Here is a 21,271-nt window from a genome sequence, read left to right as displayed (position 1 = left end):
TTGTTCTCATGTCCATCAATTTCCGTCTTTTGACCCCATTTTACTTAGAGATTTTATGGCCATGGCTCCAATCCAATTGGTCAGTTTTCTCAGACAACAAATAAAATTTATTCATCACAATTCATCATCATCTATCATCATTCATCATCATTTGTCATTATTTATTATTTGCTGGCCTACCAAGGATTAAGGACAATAATGATACAATATACTACACTATCAGGATACTATACACAATACAAACTTATCAACTCTTCACTGGTGGAATCATAAGTTGACTTTTTTTTTTACTCATTATTATTTATACTTTTATATATTTACACATTCATTTAGCATACTAAGTAAAGGAAAGTTTTTTTAATACTTAAAAGTACATTTACCAGGGAGACCTGCACTAAGCTATAGATAGCTACTGGTACATGACTGTATCAGCATCGACAGTTTTATTGTCAATAACCGTTTCAAGACTGTAACCCCCATAGGTATTGAGGGAGTACTGTAGGCATGTAACATAAGTTTTGATAATCATGACAAACTCTTGTTTTCAGCTTGCCTTTGTACTGTACTATATTTTATCGTATTCTATGATCTACCTCCCTCATGAATAAAAAGTTTTATGTATAACAGTGTATACCTTCAGTATGCATCCAGTCTTGTTTATCATGTGTTTCATATTACATCTGCTAAATTATCTTTAAACGATATTACTGTGGCGTGTATCATGTCTACTAAATGTAGTAAAATCGGTGTTACTAACAACAATAGCAAGAGGTGAAGCAGTGTGTTCAGTTTGGAAATGAAACAAAAGGCTTTTAAACAACACGGATAACTACCAAAATACTGTTGCCTGCAATGGAACTTCTAAGAAATACATTCAATTTCCAGATGGTCCAAGTTTTCTTTTTGATCAATTCAGCTGTATTTCTTCCCCCATTTTAACATGTGAAAAGCTGACAACTAGTGACTGCTCCACTCATATCCTCCTGCAACTTTCAGCCAGTGACACAGAAACAGTCCCAAACTAATGAAACACAGACAAAAGTTCAAAGTTTTTTCTCAGGGAAGCCTAAATGAAGACCCATGGACCATTGTCAACCACTGTATGGCTGTGGATTTCCAGTTAGTGAAACTCAAGGCAGCAGTTATTATTGTTATTTTATTTCTCTCTGTCTCCCGTGATTTTATTGGGGAGGGGTTATTCACGAGGAGGACCCATATTATTGTTAAGACAGTTTACATGACCTATGTGGAATTTGGAAAGGAGGAGCAGTTTTTGGCACCTAATAAAAGATGCTCTTCACCATTTTGCATTTCCTATACTTGTGTCTATTCTGGGAATCCATAGGAAAATGGCAACAGCAAGCCTATGAGAAAAAGTTAATTCAATCAAGGTTTGGCTATTGAACCACTACTAAGGATGCTTCCCCCCATCCAACATGGCATCATGGAAGGTAAGGAAAGCTTGTTGAGTGAAAATGCAGCAAATCATCGAACGTATGTGGTAAGTTGCATGAAAAAGAGAAATGGAGATGATACACAGGCTGACCCACAAGAATTTTTGTTCCTTGGTTTCTTATCTTCTAGGAATTACCAAAATGCATGGATTTGCGAAACAAGCCATTTTGTCACCATATTAAGCTAATGATACCATGTGAATGGGTATTCTGTAAATATCTTTAAAGGAGAAAATTAAATCAAACAGGATAATACAGGGGGTGGTCAAGTCAGGCACATACCTAATACATGCACATTAAGACAAGTTTAATGCCTTGGTGATTTCAGCACTTCATCCTCGTACTCTTCCACACCATTTGGGTTGAGGGCAGTCCGTGCTGCTGGTTTTTCCACACCAGGGCCTGAGAGTCCTCTGTGAAGCACACCATCCTAGCCTTCTGATAGGAAGAGTTTGTTACGTTAAACCATATCACAGGGCCTGAGAGCTACAGTTGATTTACCTCCACCAAATAGACCCCCTCCCCTCCCTCATCCACACAGAATAAGTTGTGGAGCAGATAATAGCATTCCTTCAGACTGTGTCATCCTTTCAATCCATTCATAGTCTATCTCCCCACTTTCTCTCTCTTTCTCTTTCTCTTTTCTTTTTGTCTTTCTCTCTTTCTCTCACTTCACTCTCTCTCTCCTGCTCAACAAACATTGATCATATATCCAGGACCCTCTTCACTTATCTATCCGCCTCATTCTTGGTTATCCTCTCAAATTCACTTCATCCACACTCTTTGTGCTAATTCTCCATTACACATACATTACTTGTACCCTCACTAGCACAGCATTCTTGAATCTATTCTGTGTAACAGATCTTTGTACTCCCATTGTCTGCCTCATGTCCACATATCTCACTCTTTTCATTCTTATCTCATATTTCTAATTACTCTGAAAATTGAAGGTGTCTGATTTTACTGGAATTTTTAGTACTTACCAAAGTCAGTAATAGCAAAATAAATTACATAAAAACTCATATTTATTGCAAATTGAAATTACTGATCCTATTCTGAAAGTGTCTGGTTCAACCATTCTTGTAAAACCTACCTGTGGCATAATCTGCTTTGCATTGATATCAGAGATGATGTTCATTCTTTATACATTGTCACTGCATTTACCTAATTGTAGTACAGTAAGTCCTCATCATACAGTACATATGCATTCCTGAAAACCTTACCATAAATTTAAATTACCGTATACCGAACCCATTATAACATGTAGTAATATGATATGTGTTCCAGCATGTCGAAAGTCGCCCCAACAGACCTGAAAATACATTAAAATAGTCACATAAGAAAATGTAAAGAATTACCGTATAAGGAGGACTCGCTGTATACAGGAAAAAAGCAATACTCATTAGGTCCCGTCTCTTGTTCTCTTGTACAGATCCAACTTAATTATCTTTGATTTCTAGTTATCATACTTAGATTTGAACTCGTGTATTCTTTGAGCTTGGGCTATATCACTTCCTAAGTTATTCCAAGTATTAATGCATCTATACGGAAAACTGTATTTCTTCACATCTTTTAGATACGTCATTTAAAAGATGTGAAGAATAGTGAATAGTGATTGTGCTAAGTGCCACAGGCTAATTTATATCGTATTTAAGAATTATGAAAATGAAGAAGGAACAACTGAGGAATATACATGATTGGGAAGAAAATAGTAAGAGAAAAGAGGTAGATAATAATATATTAATAACATGTAGAACTCAGAGAGAAAGGCAGGAGAAGAAAGCTTATGAAAACTACCCAGCAACACTGGTATACCATATTCACCCATGTAATATTCAGTCAACAAGTACATAATCACCAATGATGTACCAATATGAAAAATTCTTCATAGAGATATTACAGTTCAAATTGATAGCCCATAACTGTGCTGTCTATCTACACACTTGCCTGTTGTCAGAGATAGGTAGTCCAGAATACTCTCAAAAGACGAAATTCAATATTGCTGAAAGAATGGTTTAATTTGCTTCAGGACGACATTGTTATTTGAGATGGCTTGGGTTGGTATACATTGTAATATCATTAGAACTGATACCAAGAGATAGTGCTGTATGTTTTATTTTAAATGGAAATTAGCAGATGACAAATATATTCATCAAAAAGTCCCTCAGAAGCTACTACTACTTTTTTTTTATGGTTCTTGTTAAAATAAATATATGAAAGAAAAAATGCAAAGTTGTACTTGGGCATGGTGATTGCCCTTTAAACAGTTTATATCAAAAACATTCAAACTCTTCCATGGTTTTGCTTCATGTAATGTCATGGATAGTTACTCCCTCAGACAGCATTCTGTTTGTCTATATCTACTGTAAATATAAAGTTTGTAAAAGCTTGTAAAAATGATGTGTGTTTGCCCAGTTTACCACAGATTTGCACACTAATGACATCACTGATCACAAATTGAGTAGCTTTCACAGTCTAAAATGGCATTATGTCCTGAGGGGAATATAAGCTAAGAATGAAGTAGTGTTGCATTTTTTCTGTTACAAAATAAAATGGTACTTCAGGTGCCATTATTTGCACATTTATTTTTCTGTTTGCCAGTTCGTCACAAACTCACAAACTGCATAACTTGTGTATACATAGCATTGTGTCATTAGGGGGATGTAGTCTATATATCAAGGGCTTCTTTCTCCCTTAGAGATGTAGCCAATCAAGGCATACACCCATTCCACTCCTATCCATCTCCTTTGTTTCCCTCTCATCTTTGCTCCTTTTGGATGAAGGGTGTTCCCTGTCTTTTGCCCACTGCCTAGGTCAGAAGCAATGCAACATGACTCAGTTTATCTGCAGCAAGGCTGCTTCACTTCACAGTACCCTTCCTCCTCATCCCCTCGTGTAGAAAATAGAGAAGACAGGGAGAAACTTCTTCAGGGTGTATCGGAATACAGACTAGGAATTGAATTATATTTGATATTAGTATTGCATTTTTTTTATAATATTGCTCACAAGTATGAAATATTTAGAAATAATGAGAGTTCTCCCAGTTCACCACAAACTACAATCTTTTACAATATAAATAAGGCATTATGATGTCTTCAGAAGAATACAGGCTATAAATTAGATGAATATTAATACTACAGTCTTGGACTACTCATCTGTCACTAGTTTGAAATATATAATAAAAAAATTCTTATATTTTATTGTCATATCAACATGGAATGAGAAACAGTAAGAGATGTTTATATTAACATACACAGATTTGCATAAAAACAAAGTAACTGAATAAATTTTCACTTAGTCTGTATTGTCATAAATTATGAAGATGGTCATGTTCATTTCATCCTTATTCCAGAATCTTCTAATTATTCTTCTTATTGATAAATATCTTCAATAATCTACCACCTGTACCATATGACAATTCCATGCAAAAAATATATGCACACAGATCTCAAAACAAGCATTCCAAGATTGACTCCAAATTTTACTCTGCCTAAATCCCCCAGACATCAGCCCAGATAAAAAAAAAAACTCTTAAACTGAGCAAGAACATTGGTATGATTGCATTTAGGCAATAGCCCTTCATTGTAAGTGTATTAACACAGCCTGTCCATAGACACAAATTGCTCCAGATGAAGTCACCACACAAGGCACAGAATACCTCATCATACCCAGACAACAGCAGCAATTTCTTTTCTTTGAGTGATTTATGGATCAATCTGGTGACTTGGTAATTACCAGGAACCATGGTTCTTCCACAAAAAAAAAAGGGGGTAAAGGATTGGTTTATGGATATGTGCCTGTGTACACATGATTATATGCCTATACAGTACAAGATTTTATGAAAATTATATTGGAACTTATGTTGTACAGTTACAGCCATTTCTTTGTGCATGGTGAAGTGTTTTGCTGTCATTGGAAGACATCCTTGACTGCAGGTGATTGAACAAGGGTTAAAAGTTAATTCCCTCTCAAAACATACATAAACTTTTACTAAAATTTGAGTGTTTTGTTTGTTTCAGGTGGATGGGAAACTTTTGTGCTGGCTCTGCACACTTTCGTACAAGCGAGCATTGGCTAAAACTAAAGTAACAGATCCTGCCCGACATTCACACATCAAGCTAGGGTCACGGTCCAGCCATCACAAGGAAAAGGAGAAGTGAGTTGATAATAGATTGTTTTTCCCGTTTTCTGTCCCCCTCTTGTTCATTCGTTCCCTATGCCTGAATCGCCACAACACTGGTATATATCTCTTTCACTTCCATTCTTTAGTTCTTCTCTACATTTACTCTTTTCATTCTTGTAACACCCATCATATTTTTCAAACACTTGATCTCAAATGCATTCAAGTTCATATGTTTTGCCTCATTTTTATTGTAAGTCTTTGCTCAATAGCATGCCTTGGGTACTCTTTCATACAACATTCTCATTGCATTCAGAAGATCATTCCTTCCACACATCCACTCCTCCATTCACTGCCACATGCAACCCCAATATTCAAAACTTACCACATCATCCAGTCTCTTGCTTCACGTTCACATCAAGTCTACCACCACTGTCATTCTGTGTACATCTCACTTTACTTTTGCCCACATACACCTGTAATTTTCTTCTCCAAATTCAGTCACCAAATGTTTCACTCTTTCCTCAAAATCCACCACAAGTACAGTGTTGTCTGCAAACAAAATTTGTTTCACTTCTTTATCCCTCCACTCTCACCCACCAACTCCTCTCCTGTATCATAGTCATTCTCATAATATCTCACTGGTAAGATGAAAGCCTCTCTCTCCTGTGCATTTGGCAACTACATGTACCATAGACTTTTTTCCCCCCTACAATGGAGGTAGCCAAAAAACAGACATAGAAACCACTCCCACCCATTCCATCCCCTACATACTCCACTCCCCTCCACCCACTTCCCTACCTCTCATCTTGGCACCTCCTGGATGACGGGTCATCCCTGTATCTTGTCCACTGCCCTGGGTTAGGAGCGGTGTCACAAGACACAGTACATCCACAGCAAGGCCACTTCATTAAATCGGCAACCCCCCCCTCTCTCTCTCTCTCTCTCTCTCTCTCTCTCTCTCTCTCTCTCTGTCCCTTCGTGCAGAAAAGAAGATGGGGAGAAATCCCTTCGGGCTCTGTCAATTTATTTCTCATACATACTCCCTCAGCCCCCATCCCCCACCCACTCCCCCTCATGCATCACAGCATCATCCATACACAACCTTTCTCCATTCACCCCTATCTTCTGTCCTCTCCCATCCTTCCTCAACAGACATTCCCCTCTTTCCCAAAGCCCCTTTTACCCTATCTATCTAATCCTAGGTCACCCCCTCATGTTCACTCCTTCCACCTCTGCCTTCCATACCTCTTTTACTAGTCCTTCTTCACTCATTCTTTCCATGTGTCCAAACCATCCCAATACTCTTTCATCAACCCTATCTCCCAACTCCCTTTCAACCCCCATTCTCCTCCTCACCTCCTCATTTCTCACTCTATCCAGCCTAGTAACCCCTATCATACTTCTCAGGCATTTCATCTCAAACACATTCAAATTCCTCTCTTCCTCTCTTATGTTCCGTGTTTCTGCTCTGTACAGTGCTATCAGGACAATCACTCCATCATACAATCTCCTCTTAGCATCCATTCCCAAATATCTATTTCTCATTACACTTTTCAATCCCCCCAAAGCATTTACTCACTTCTCTCAATCTGCATTCTACCTCCACCCCCACTCCTCCCTTTCCTGCCACATTCGCACCCAAGTATCCAAAACTATCCACTTCTTCTAGTCTGTCTCCCTTAATACTCACTTCCAGTCTGCTGCCACATTCTCCCCTTATACATCTCATCACCTTACTTTTCCCTGCATTTATCTTCAACTTCCTTCTTTTGCACACCTTCCCAAACTGTCACTAACTTCCTTAATCCCTCCTCTGATCCTGCCACAAGCGCAGTTTTGTCAGTAAACAACAGTTGGCTTATGTCCCACTTTTTTCCATTTTCTTTAACCAACTCCAATCCCTGGTCTATTACCCTTGTATTTACCTCTCACACCACCTCATCCATGTATAAATTGAACAGCCAGGATGACATAACACATCCCTGACGAAGTCCCACCTTTACCTCAAACCACTCACACTCTCCATTTCTGATTCTAACACAAGCTCTATTACTCTCATAAAAACTCTTGGCCACTTTTAACAGCTTTCCTCCTATCCCATATGTCTGCAAAACTTCCCATAGTGCCTTCCTGTCTACCCTGTCAAGCCTTTTCCAAGTCCATAAAGGCCAAAAAAAAACATCCTTAACTTTTCTTAAAGCTTTTTCACATCTCTGCCTTATCACAAAATTTTTATCCACACAACCCCTACCTCTCTTAAACCCACACTATTCTTCACCAATTACTCCCTCTATTCCTCCTAATGTATATATATACATATATATTGTTGGAGTGTTCATTTGTTGTCATTTGGCTGAGGGCAGCCGTATCGGATTTTTGTGTGGTTCCCTGAATAGACACCAGGTGGCAGTATTGTTGAGCTGCTATGTGGAGTGCTGGGTCTGCAGTGTAAAGTAAGAGATGACTGGAGCAGGGTTGGATCAAAGACTGGATTGGAGCTAATACTGGTAGCAGAATGTGACAATGGCCTCTTTTAAGTGCCCTCCTAAGTTTGATAATGAATCTGAATATGAAAATTAGGAAAAGGATATAAGCATATGGAGTGAGCTAACTGATTTAGCAAAAGAGAAGCAGACATTAGCTATATACTTGTCATTAATTGGTTGGGCTAGGACAGCATCTTCTGAAATTGAATAAACAGCTCTGAATAGTGAAAATGATGTAAAGAGTATTATTGAGAAACTGGATGCATTGTACTTATCTGATAAAGGCCGACATCAATTTGCATCGTTTCATAATTTGTATAATTTCAGAAGAAATAACAAGAATATTAAAGAATATGTGAGTGAGTTTGAACATAGAGGGAATAACACTGCTGGACTCTGTGATGGCTTTTATGCTTCTTGGTTCAAGCAGTTTGGCTGAGAGTGAGACTTGAATTGTGATGTCAGCGATCTCCGAAATCAACAGTATTAGTATGAAATCTACTTTAAAATGTCCTTGATTGGCATTTGAATATGCACTCAACCCAGGAGTCAGATGTGGACATAGGTGCAGAGTGTCCTTCAAACATGAAAGCTGAGCCTGATTTTTGTGGCAATAATAAAGAGGTCTATTAAGCCACCTATGGACAGCAACCATATAGATCATCACAGAGATACAGATTTTGAAGAAGAGGAAAAGGAACTGCAATGTTGACACAAGTTGACTTGAGTGATCAAAGGACTAATTGAAGATTCAATCCTCTGGGTCGTGATGGCCAAGTTTCACAATGTGTGACATGTGATTTGCATTACCATTGGGCTCGATATTGTCCGCATTTGTACAAGAATAATGAAGTGTCATCTAGGGGTATCAAAAATGGTGAACAAGATACTGGTGGTAATAGTGAGGAACATATGATACAAATGTCATTATTTGTTGGATATACCAGTAATGAAAATGTCAAACAGACTAAGATTATGCATTTGAAATTGTGGTATTTTGGATACCAGTTGTTCAACTACAGTTAGCGGTCAACAGTAGTTGGAGAATTACTAGAACAACCTGGGTAATGAAGAGTTGGCCATGGTGAGAGAAGAAAAATCAAGCTGAATATTTATATTTGGTGATGGTGTAACTTATAGATCCATTAAACACGTAGTATTTCGATGTTGGATTGGAGGTGCGAGATTGAAGCTGTCAACCGACATTGTTGAGTGCACTCTTCCACTTCTGATTGGTAAGCACTCAGTGAAAAAAAAAGGAAAATGGTTCTTGATTTTGGTAAGGATTCAGTGAAAATTATGAATAGATGGGTGAGGTTGAAGGTAGCATCATCAGGTCACTACATGTTGCCACTGTTCTTGTGACTAGAACCATGGATCCAGAACATGTTGCTGGCTTCACCAGATAGCAGTAAAACTGCTTTAAAACTACATTGTCAATTTGGCCACCCAGGTGCAAAATGCTGAAATGTTGGAATGGGACATAAAAAGTAGAAGGGTTACTGAAAATTGTGAAATGTGTATAAAGCATAAACACCCAAAACCTAGACCAGTTGTCAGCATACAGATGTCAGAGAAATTTAATGAAGTAATTGCAAAGGATCTGAAACAGGTATAACAACATATGTTTCTTGTCATAGTAGATCTTGGTACAAGATATTGTGTGGCATCAGCCATCACCAACAAGTCTGCTAAGACCGTGGTTGGCAGTGTCACCAGAAACTGGATTTCATTGCTTGGTGGTCCAAGGAAACTTCTCTCTAATGATGGAGTTAAATTTAATGATAGTGACATGAGAGAACTTAGCAATCTGTTTGGTGTTAAAATTTTAACCACTGCTACAGAAAGTCTGTGGAGCAATGGCACATGTGAACGATTGAAAGCTATAATTGGTGACATACTTGATAAAAACAAAGGAGCTGGAAGTACAAAATTGGCAAAAAAAAAAAATGTGATTATGAGGAGATGGAGGACAGAGGATAGAAATTATCTGTGCGGTGGGTTATCACAGAATAGGTGAAAGATGGAAGCCTTTAATCAAGGCATGCTTTGTAGCAAGGAGTTTTGAGGAGGACATCCAGTTTTAGAATGGACTCCCCAGCTTGTCCTAAAGAATCTGTCCAATTGGCTCTGGCAATGGCTTCTGCATTTGGTTGGGAGTGTCACAGCCTGGATGTGAAGTCACCTTACCTTCAGGGCAACTACATAGAGCGAGAAGATTACTTGTATTGCCTCTGACCTGAGTGGTGCAGCAGGAGGTAAGGTCTGGAGATGGGAGGGGTAATTAATGGGATTTGGATGGATGTATGCTTTGACTTGGCTACCTCCTTGTAAAGGGAAAAAGGCCTCTTGGTATGTAGATGATAAAACAAGAGAGCAATAATACTGTGAAATACATCTCCATTCCTTTGAGGGCTAGAGTCAAGGTGCTCTTTATTGGTTGGAGATCCGTATAACATAAAGGAATATGTGTAGGGCAAAATCAAGACCCAATATACATGATAGCAAAATTTCATGCCTTTCTTTAGTACATATTTATAACTTTTCATTTGTTTATAAATTTAATCACTCCTCTCATTGCCCCCCCCCCCTTTTTTTTCTGTCTCTCTCTTCTGTTCTTTCTTTCTTGCTATTTTTCAGTGACATGGTGACCTGAATGTAGTCAAACTAGTGTAGATCTTGCTTCTCTTGGGATTTTTCTGTAGGTCTGATGTCAGGAGAGGTTTGATGGAATAAGTAGTTTGGTGATTGACCTTGAAGCAGATGTTTTTCATTGAAGTGTGTATGTATTTTTGTGTGGTACTGTTAGTAGGCTAGAGGAAATGGATAGCTTTAGGTACTTAAGGTCACATGTGGCAGGAAAGGGAGGAGTGGAGGTGGAGGTAGATTGTAGACTGAGAGAAGCAAGTAATGAGAAATAGGCACTTGGAATTGGATGCTAAGAGGAGATTGTATGAGGGGGTGATTGTGCCAACAGCACTGTGCAGAGACATGGAACATAAGAGAGGAAGAGTTTTAATGTGTTTAAGATGAAATGTCTGAGAAGTATGGTAGGGATCACTAGGCTAGATTTTTCCCTCACTCTCACTCTGCCTTTCTCCTTCTCTCTCACTCTCTCGATATCAGTGTTAAGGGATTTAATTTGGTATTTTTCTTGATCCAGTGCATTCTGCTTACCTATTATTTCCTTTTTCTTTTCTATTAGAGCAGGAAACTTGATTTTTTTTTTTTTTTTTTTTTTTTCCCCGCTCCAATGAGCCAAACAAAAAAAGAATAAATAACATTGTTAGAAGTTTCATGTCTTATGTGTTTACACAAGTTTTGAAATTTGATGTTTAATGTCACTGTTTTGCCAACAGTCCTGAAAAATTGTGTGTATTTGTTTATGTTATCTTGGGTTGTATATATTTTAGAACTTCCAGTTAGCTTACTTGATATATGCATGGCTTGTGACTTGTTAGAGAATATATATCATGAACTGATTATAAGATATATTTTCTTTCCACTGAACCCCCAGACATCGAGTGAGTGGCCACAACAAGCGACCAAATCGTCCCGATGTAACAAAGTTGCCTGCTGAAGAACCTCCAGCCAAGGTAGGCAGGGTTGGACTTCCTTTGATCATAGTATGTATTTATATTGTTTTTATGTACTGGAGTGTTGTGTGTTTATTATAAAAGAAAAAAAAATCATAGAAACATATCCACAACAATAACAAGAAATGGCTAACAAACTTCATAGAGGGCAGACGGTATAGATTAACCCAAAACAACCAAATTTCTTGGACCAAAAGACTACAATGGCATCCCCAAGGTGCAATACTCTTCCCTATGTTATTCATTCTCTTCACAAGTGATCTCCCAACATAAAATCCAAAACATAACACTAAAGCCCTACATAGTTGACCTGATGATAACCTAGCATAGCAACTATAAAATAGAGTAAAAAACCCAAACATACTTGAAAAAAATAGAATTATTACTTAGAAGTAATAGAATGGAACCTTCACATTTTTTGCTCCATACAGCCGTTAGGGGGGCCATTGAATAGTAAAATTAAATGGGTAACCTTTCTATTGGGAAAGGACCTAAAACTTTATGACTTGATATTTGCATAACCTTCACCCAACATATCAAAGATCTGAGATCGAAAAACAATCAGAAAGACCTATTTATCAATCTATATACCAAAGGCATTGAATAACAAAATTAAATGGCCATGCTCTTCTATTGGAAAAAGTCTCAAAAATTTAGGACTTAGTTTTGATACCAGCACAACAAAATAGTTATAAGAAAATGGAGACATTACTAAGTGACCAAGAAACCTACATTAAATTAAATAAGAACCCATTAGAAACAGTTAATGGTACATACACATACCAAAGGCTTTTTCCCCCTTGCAAGGGAGGTAGCCAAAAAACAAAGGCATAAAAACCATTCCTACCCATTCAGTCTCTAACATACTCCACTCCCATCCACCCCTCTTCCATTCTTGGCACCTCCTGGATAACAGGTCATCCCTGCATCTCGCTCACTGCCCTGGGTCAGAAGCAGTGTCACAAGACACAGCACATCCACAGCAAGGCTGCTTCATTAAATTGATCCCCTCTCTCCATCCCCTCATGCAGAAAAGGAGAAGACGGGGAGAAATCCCTTTGGGCTGCGTCAATTTATTTCTCACACATACTCCCTCACCCCCCATCCCCCACCCACTCCCTTTCATCATCACATCATCATCATCCATACACAACCATTCTCCATTCACCCCTATCTTCCGTCCTCTCCTGTCCTTCCTCAACAGACATTCCCCTCTTTCCCAATACCCCTATTACCCTATCCATCTCATCCTTGGTCACCCCCACATGTTCACTCCTTCCACCTCTGCCTTCCACACATCTTAATATCCATTCCCAAATGTCTATTTCTCATTACACTTTTTAATCCCCCAAGGCATTTACTCTCTTCTCTCAATCTACATTCTATCTCCACCTCCACTCCTCCCTTTCCTGCCACATTCACACCCAAGTATCCAAAGCTGTCCACTTCCTCCAGTCTCTCTCCCCTAATACGCACTTCCAGTCTTCTGCCATTTTCTCCCCTTGTACATCTCATTACCTTAATTTTACTCTTTTTCTTTCTCATTTAAGCAGTTCACTCTAAGCACCTCCCTACCTTCTCTCCTTTTCCTCTTTCTCCATCTATCCTCCACTCTCAACTTACCTTCCACCAAAAAATGATTTGATATTCCCCCACTCTTTCCCCTTAACTCTTGCTACCGTACTCCTGGTTACCACTGTATCGTCCATTAATGTTCTATCTACCACACTTCCATCCACCACCCTCTTCCATGTGTACTTATGCTTGACTTTCTTCCTAAACACTGTATTTGCTATCATCAACTCTCTTATCAAACAACTTTTAATGTCTCCTTCATTGCCATATATGTATGGTTTAGTTAAAATCGATAAAGCTAATAATCCAGCTAGACTGATCATTTGTTCAATTGATCAAAATGGCTGGTGTCAATTTCAAGTCCACTTGTTGGGACTATTTCTCAAACTCTTATTAAAAACAATTTTGATCTCATTGAAAAGTTACTTGGACAAAATATCTCATTTGATTATAAACTTTTAGTTATGATGTTACAGGTTTATTCACTTGGGTCCCAGTCTTAGATTTATTAAGATATATAAAAAGATGAATTGGAAAAATATGATATGACTCTTCCTACCCACACAATAATCAGTCTAAGTAAATTATATGTAATGAATTCAAATTTTTAATATAATGGTGAATTCTATATGCAGAGATTTGGAATGGGAATGGGGAATCCTCTGTCTCCAATCATGAGTAATTTGTGTATGAAATTTTTTGAAAGATATTTTATCCAATATTCTTCCAAAGAATTCCATTCAGCATAGATATGTAGATATTGTGCATGTGGCCTAATGACCAACCTTTGGATAATTTTATGTTAAAATTAAGTAGTTTGTTACTGTCAGTTAAGTTTGCTATGGATTTTTTACACAATTAGTAGGGTCTGTGTTAGAATTAGAAATGGAGAAAGTTGTTTAAAGTAAAGGTGGGACTTCCCCAGGGATGTTATGTCACCTTGGCTGTTCAATTTATACATGGATGGTGGTGTGAGAGGTAAATGCAAGGGTAATGGGCTGGGGATTGGAGATGGTGAAAGAAAATGGAGAAAAATGGGAGATAAGTCAGTTGTTGTTTGCTGACAACACTGCACTTGTAGCAGGATCAGAGGAGGGATTAAGGAAGTTAGTGACAGAGTTTGGGAAGGTGTGCAAAAGAAGGAAGTTGAAGATAAATGTGGGTAAAAGTAAGGTGATGAGATGTACAAGAGGAGAATGTGGCAGTGAATTGGAATTGAGTATTAAGGGAGAGAGACTAGAGGAAGTGGATAACTTTAGATACTTGGGTGTGAATGTGGTGGGAAAGGGTAGAGTGGAAGTAGAATGTAGATTGAGAGAAGAAAGTAAATTCCTTTGGTATTAAAAAGTGTAATGAGAAATAGACATTTGGGAATGGATGCTAAGAGGAGATTGTATGATGGAATGATTGTGTTGACAACACTGTACAGGGCAGAAACATGGAACATAAGAGAGGAGTTTGAATGTGTTTGAGATAAAATGCATGAGAAGTATGGTAGAGGTTACTTAGTTGGATAGAGTGAGAAACAAGAAGGTAAGGAGGAAAGGGATGGAGAGGGAGTTGGGATATAGGCTTGATGAAAGAGTATTGGGATGGTTTAAACACATGGAAAGAATAAGTGAAGAAAGATTAGTAAAAGAGGTGTGGAAGGCAGAGGTGGAAGGAGTGAACATGAGGAGGCAACCAAGAATGAGATAGATAGATGGGGTAAAAGGGGCATTGGGAAAGAGGGAAATGTCTGTTGAGGAAGGGAGAAGACAATATAGGAGTGAGTGGAGAATGTTTGTGTATGGATGATATTGTGATGCATGGAAGGGACGGGATGGGGGGGTGAGGGAGTAAGTGTGAATGATATTTTGATGCAGACAGAAGGGATTTCTCCCTGTCTTCTCTTTTTCTGCATGAGGGGACGGAGAGGGGTGGGTCGCTGATTAAGTGAAGTGGCCTTGTTTTGGATGTGCTGTCTCTTGCTACATTGCTTCTGACCCAGGACAGTGGGCAGGATGCAGGGATGACCTTTTGTCCAGGAGGAGCCAAGATAAGAGGAAGGGAGGGGGGTGAATGGGAGTGGAGTATGTGGGGATGGAATGGGTGGGAATGGATTTTATGCCCTTGTAATTTGGCTACCTCCCTTGTAAGGGGGAAAAAGTCATTGGTATATGTAAGTAAAGAAATCACAAAAACATGTGATAAAGTATTTTTGCAGAAACCACTGTGAAATGAAAATTACAGTTACCAAACCTTTGTAGATGTCTTGAATAGACAAAAACATTCTATATCTGTATTTTTCATTTCCCAGTGGTTTCTGCAAAAATGTATGTATGTATGGAGGTTGAACAGAAATATTGTTTGCCTTTTTTAGATGTTATGATTTGGAAAGAATTAAGTTGGTGATTACAGGAAACCAACTATTGTTCTATTACATATTCCTTTTCTTATCACCACCTCAAGACCAAAATATAATTTTTTCATCTTTATTTTTAAGAGTCTTCAGAGTTTGCTGCCCTGAATTTTTAGATTATGAATTAGAAACAATTTATGACATTGGATGGAAAATATCCTAAATATATAATTGACAAGGCATAGGAAATATCAAGGAAATATTTTTATGGTTTAACTCAGACAACAGTTCAGTAATAAAAACGTTTTATTTCTTCCCTTCCATCAGAATTTGGTCATTTTACCTAATATCTTTAGCATTTTTAGAATTCAAGTTGTCCTTGAAAATAACAACACAGTAAAAATCTTATTGATAAGAATTCACCTGGAGTGAGAGAAGGGAGTGTTTATTGCATTCCTTGTAAGGATTGCAATTTTAAATATATTTGCCAAAATGGTAAAGATTTAGATTTGAGGATAAGCCAGCATATAAATAGTATCAGAACAGGGCAAATCAAGTGGGTTGTTTGTGCATATGAGGGACTAATTATTGCATTGATTGGAATAGATTTGAAAATTTTGTCTTAAGTAAAAACAAGAGAGGAAGATGGGCAGAGTATTTTAGGGAGTTGCTAAATGTGAAGGAGGATAGTGAGGAAAAGGTAGTTGCATTGAAAAGTGCTAAGAAAATGACAGTGATGAATGAGGAAAATGGAGGAGAAATAGATAAAGATGAAGTGAAAGCAATTATTAACCCCTTCCATACGGTGCCGCACAAGTAGGCGTCATGGACTTAGATCTCGGTGGCAGCAACCAATGCCAGCCGTACGACGTGTCGTAATAATACTCGCATCATAAAATATAGTCACCGCTTATATCGATCGTTCTCTCTTCACCCGTGAATTTTGATAACCATAGAAAATGCGATTACAAAAGAATTAGAAAGAATGTCATTATGGAGGGGCGACTACAATAAATATAATCAAGAAGCCGATATGGCAGCCTCGCGAATACACTCGATCCCCATGAAGCATACGTGTGAGGCACCGTATGGAAGGGGTTAAAATGAAAGCAGGTAAAGCACCTGTGTTAGATGGGTGTCATGTGGAGTGTCTAAAAAAGGGAGGTACAGTGATGGTGGACTGGCTGGTGAGGTTGTTTAATGTTTGTCTAAAGGAGGGTAGAGTGCCAGAAGACTGGAAGAGGCCTGTATAGTTCCACTTTACAAGAGAAAAGGGTTCAAGTGTGAATGTAATAGTTTGAGAGGGGTCAATTTGTTGAGTGTAATTAGGAGGGTTTTGATTGAGAGGGTTAGGAGAGGAACAGTAATTGGTGAGGAACAGTGTGGATTTAGGATAAGTAGGGGTTGTCTGGAACAAATTGGACAAAATGATAGTGGGTGCAAAAACCATACAAGAATTTAAGAACGAACTAGATGCTGAAAAATACAGACAGGTCACTATCCACTTCCATACGGTGACGCCTATGTAGGCAGCATGAGGAGCAAGTGGGTACTTGATGATGCCGACGTCAGCATCTTGATTATATTTAATTTGTAGTTGTACCTACGTAATTTCCATTCTTTCTAAACTGGCTTCATCAATTTTCTATGGTTAACAAAATACATAGGTGAAAGAGAACGAATGATTGAGCACTGACTTTATTTTTTAAAGTGTGATTATTATGGACACAACATTGCACGTCAGGCAGCTAATGCTGTCAGACGTGCGATGTGCCCCGGAGTGAAGAGGTTAAGAGCACAACTCCCTTTCCTGTATAATACAGCTAAATACAACAGTTTGAGGGAACTTGGTCTTCATGAAGCACAGGACTTTGTGCAGACTGTAGGCTAGCCACCTGTTGTTCTGCATGTTGTGCAACTGGTCCTGGCAGAAGTTCTTCTTGTCTGAGAAGAACCAGAGCATCCCTGGCTAGACTGGGTGTTTGACCTTGTTGAGGAGTTTCTTGGCTTTTGTAAGGCTCTCTTGGGCCATGGTTGTGAGTAGTTGGCCCATGTGCCTCTTGTATGAGGAGTAACAAAGATCCTTGTTCGGTTTTTTCTTCATGGTCACCGTTCCAATGCCCATCTCTCACCAAGGTCCGCATTGCCTTGCCTGAATCTTGCCACACCTTTTTTTGCAGCTTCTTGGCAAATTTCATAATGTGGACAGAGTCAGAACACCTGCTATACTTCCTGCTAGCCACTGCTTCCACATTTCCAGCTCACATCTCACAGTATTCAAGGAGCACTGAGCTGCATCAAAGATTTCCAATTTTTTTAATCTGGTGTGGATCATCACAATGCAGGTCACTCTCATCCAATATTCCAGTGCTTTCCAGTCGTCCATGCCACTAGCTCTCACACCCACCAATAGTACATGGAATCAGCTTTCCGTTGCACCTTACCGCTATTAAATCCTTCAAATGGTTCTGAAATGACTCAAGATAAAAAATTATCAAATTTGTCCCAAACACCCTGTATATACATTTATATAGCTATGACTTTTATTACCCTAGTTATTGGTTGGCAAATGTTAATGACCTCTCATATGACCTAAAGTCATATTTCCTGAACGTTGTTCAGATTGACCTTAAATTTTCAGCAAAATTGAAGAAATGAGTGTTAGGCACTTGTTGATCTGACAGAGAATGCCCCTTTTCCAAATCCATAAAAGCCCAAAAAATATCCTTACCTTTTCCTAAAGCTTTCTCACATATCTTTACCACAACCCCTACCTGTCCTAAATCCACGCTGTTCCTCACCAATTACTCCCTCTGTTTGTCTCCTAATCCTCTCAATCAAAACCCTCCCATAAGTCTTCCCAACTACACTCAACAAGCTGTCCTCTGGAATTCTACCCTCTTTTAGGCAAACATTAAACAACCTCACCAACCAGTCCACCATCACTGTACCTCCCTTTTTTAGACACTCCACATGACACTCATCTAACCCAGATACCTGCTCTCATTTTGATAACTGCTTTCACTTTTTACTTTTTTCGTTTTTCTTGTTTATCACTGTCATTTTCTTAGTTCAAATACCTTTACCTCCTTAGCCTCCCTCACATTCAGCAACTCCTTGAAATACTCTGCCCATCTTCCTCTTACTGTTGTCTCTTCCATTATCATCTCTCCATATGCACATTTTACCTTTTCTACTTAATACGCCCCCACTTCTTAATTTCCTTCCAAAACATATTCTAAAAAAAAAATTCATACTCTTACCCCCTTTCACATCTCTCCTTTTTGCCTCCTTTATCTTATGCTTTACTTTTCTTTGTGTCTCATATTGTTATCTCATTCTGTTTTGCAACTAATCTGGATGCTCATTTCTTCTCTTCTACAACCTTCTTTGGTTCATCAACCCACCACTCACTACCCTTCTTTCTATTTACTCCTCTCCTCCTTGTTCCTCTCACCACCCTCTACCATGTATACTTATGCTTGACTTTTTTCATAAACACTGGTATCATCAACTCGCCACTACAATTTTTTCCTTGCACTGTACACTTCCCAATCACTTAGTCTATTAGTTCATCTCCTGCTCTGGCATTGAGATCTCCCAGTACCACTACATTGACATTTCTCCCTAAACCCTCTATGCACTTATTTAAATCTATCCAAAAAGCCTCTCTTCCCTCTACACCCTTCTCACAACCAGGCCCATATGCACTTACAAAGACCAACATCTCCCCAGTTTCACCTTCATCCACATTAACCTTGAAGAAACCTACCATTCCACCACACACTTACCTATCTCTTCACTTACTAGTATAGCCACCCCTTCTCTCCCGTATCCTCTCTTCACTCCTGACACTCCCAACTACACTTCCAAACTCAAACTTGTCCCTCCCTTTCAATGCCAACACATCCATCTTTCTTCTCACAGACATACTGCCTATCTCTTCCCATTTACTCGTTTCTTTACCACATCCATACACATTAAAAGACCCAAATGTTAGGGTTCTGATTGGAAAACTTCCAGACCTTCTTATGCCTTTGCTTTTTCGGGCTACAGAGAGTAGGATGCCTAGTCCAATCCCCATCCCATTTTTGTCACTTTTTACATCTCAAGTGGGAAAACTTGGTGGCAGTATTCTTCCTCCCCTACTACAAGGTTCAGCAAAAAGGGAAATGTATAATCAGAGAAGTGGTACAGGACAGTATTAGGAGTGGAGGGACAATTGCAGTGTAACAAAGTAGCATAATTTCTCTATGAATAGAGAATTCCTATATCACAGAATGATGTGTGGATCTGGTCTTTAGGGGAGCCCCATATAGATTCTAAAGTATCAGCAGCATGCTACTGAGCAATTTCAACCTCACAATAACATGCAGCCTATGCCCCAGATGGGGAACTGCTGGTATTGCAGGGTAATTAACAAGTTACAGAAATATTAAGAAATGCAAATTAGAGAAAGAGAGAATGTATCATGCACAGTGCACGGGTGATTCAAATGGAGTGTTCAGTCCGGCCGTGCTCCTGGTCAGATCTGGGAAGTGAACAAAGGAGCCCTGATGTAATGTCCGTATACTGACTATTCTGTATACTGGCAGTCTGGATACTGGAGTAATTACTGTATTGGATATATTTAGAAGAAACTCAGGGGGACAAAATGTATAAATAATGGAAATGTTCCTCATCCCAGCTGTAATTGTGAACATCATTATGTATGATTCACTTGGTGATAACAGAGGAGAGGGTGCAACATGCCATCAGTCTGTAAAAACTTGCACAGTGGAGTCATGAGCGACAAAATGTTAAATAGAATTGGGCGAAGGCAACAAGGAGTTTGTAGAGTCCAAAATTCACCCTCTGACTTTTTCATTTGGCAGTTGTGTACCCACAATCTTTTCTTTTTAGTTTAAACTCTACTTTCCTCATTTTCATCTTAAAGAAGAGCAATTACAGTGAGCTCTTTTGTACAAAATTTTCTTTGTGTCATACTGGAGCAAGAGCAGCATACTGGCTGACAACATCCTAGACATATGGTGTGAACACAATGATATTTTGATGCAACACAAAATGTAATCGAGCAAAGATGAACTGTATAGCGTGAATTGGCCCTAAGGATTTTCCCGGAAAAGGCCATTTGACGTGTATTGGTATATATTTTCATTTTATATATTTTACTCTTCTCATAAAAGATGAGGTCATTCTTCTAATAGTTCAAGCAGGAAGGAGTGACAGGGATGAGTGTGATGTAAGGGAAATGCGTAAGAATATTCTTTACGTGCATAACCATCTGACATTGCAGGTAATGATAGACAGGTTGGGGGAGGAGGGGGGGAATTACATATTAAGAACTTCATCTTTTTCTCATTCTTATTTCCACCATCAGGATATAGTTTTATAAGCTAATTTCTTTAGACTGTACGACAGTGGTAGGATTTCACCATTTGTTTTTGTACTCACGCCATTATATCTGTCTCTGTCCAGGTTTCCCGAAACTCTGCTCCAGCAAGAGACAGTGATCCCAACACAGATCAGTTGGTACTCATAACACAACTCAGAGAGAAGATTGCAAACCTGGAAAAACAGTTGTCCATAAAAGATCAGCAGCTTATTGCAAAAGAAAGACAGGTAGGTGACTCTACACTCTCTCTCTCTCTCTCCCTCTCTCTCCCTCTCTCTCTCTCTCTCTCCCTCTCTCTCTC

The 21,271-nt window shown here is 38.8% G+C and overlaps 1 protein-coding gene across 2 annotated transcripts in view; it reads left to right on the top strand.

Moving 5' to 3' along the window:
• Positions 1-21,271, top strand: part of LOC143028408 (protein FAM76A-like) — a 74,504-nt gene that overhangs the window by 40,882 nt on the left and 12,351 nt on the right. The window contains exons 4-6 of one of the 2 annotated variants that reach the window (XM_076190441.1): positions 5,474-5,610; positions 11,581-11,659; positions 21,054-21,197. In XM_076190441.1, coding sequence (XP_076046556.1) covers positions 5,474-5,610; positions 11,581-11,659; positions 21,054-21,197 — 360 coding nt within the window. Of the gene's footprint in view, positions 1-5,473; positions 5,611-11,580; positions 11,690-21,053; positions 21,198-21,271 lie in introns of both variants that reach the window. The other variant, XM_076190440.1, reaches the window with a different exon arrangement.

The sequence above is a fragment of the Oratosquilla oratoria genome, chromosome 9, assembly GCF_046742065.1.
Source record: "Oratosquilla oratoria isolate Oo_2021 chromosome 9, ASM4674206v1, whole genome shotgun sequence".
Lineage (NCBI taxonomy): Eukaryota > Metazoa > Arthropoda > Malacostraca > Stomatopoda > Squillidae > Oratosquilla > Oratosquilla oratoria.
This window is presented reverse-complemented; position numbering and strand designations above follow the sequence as displayed.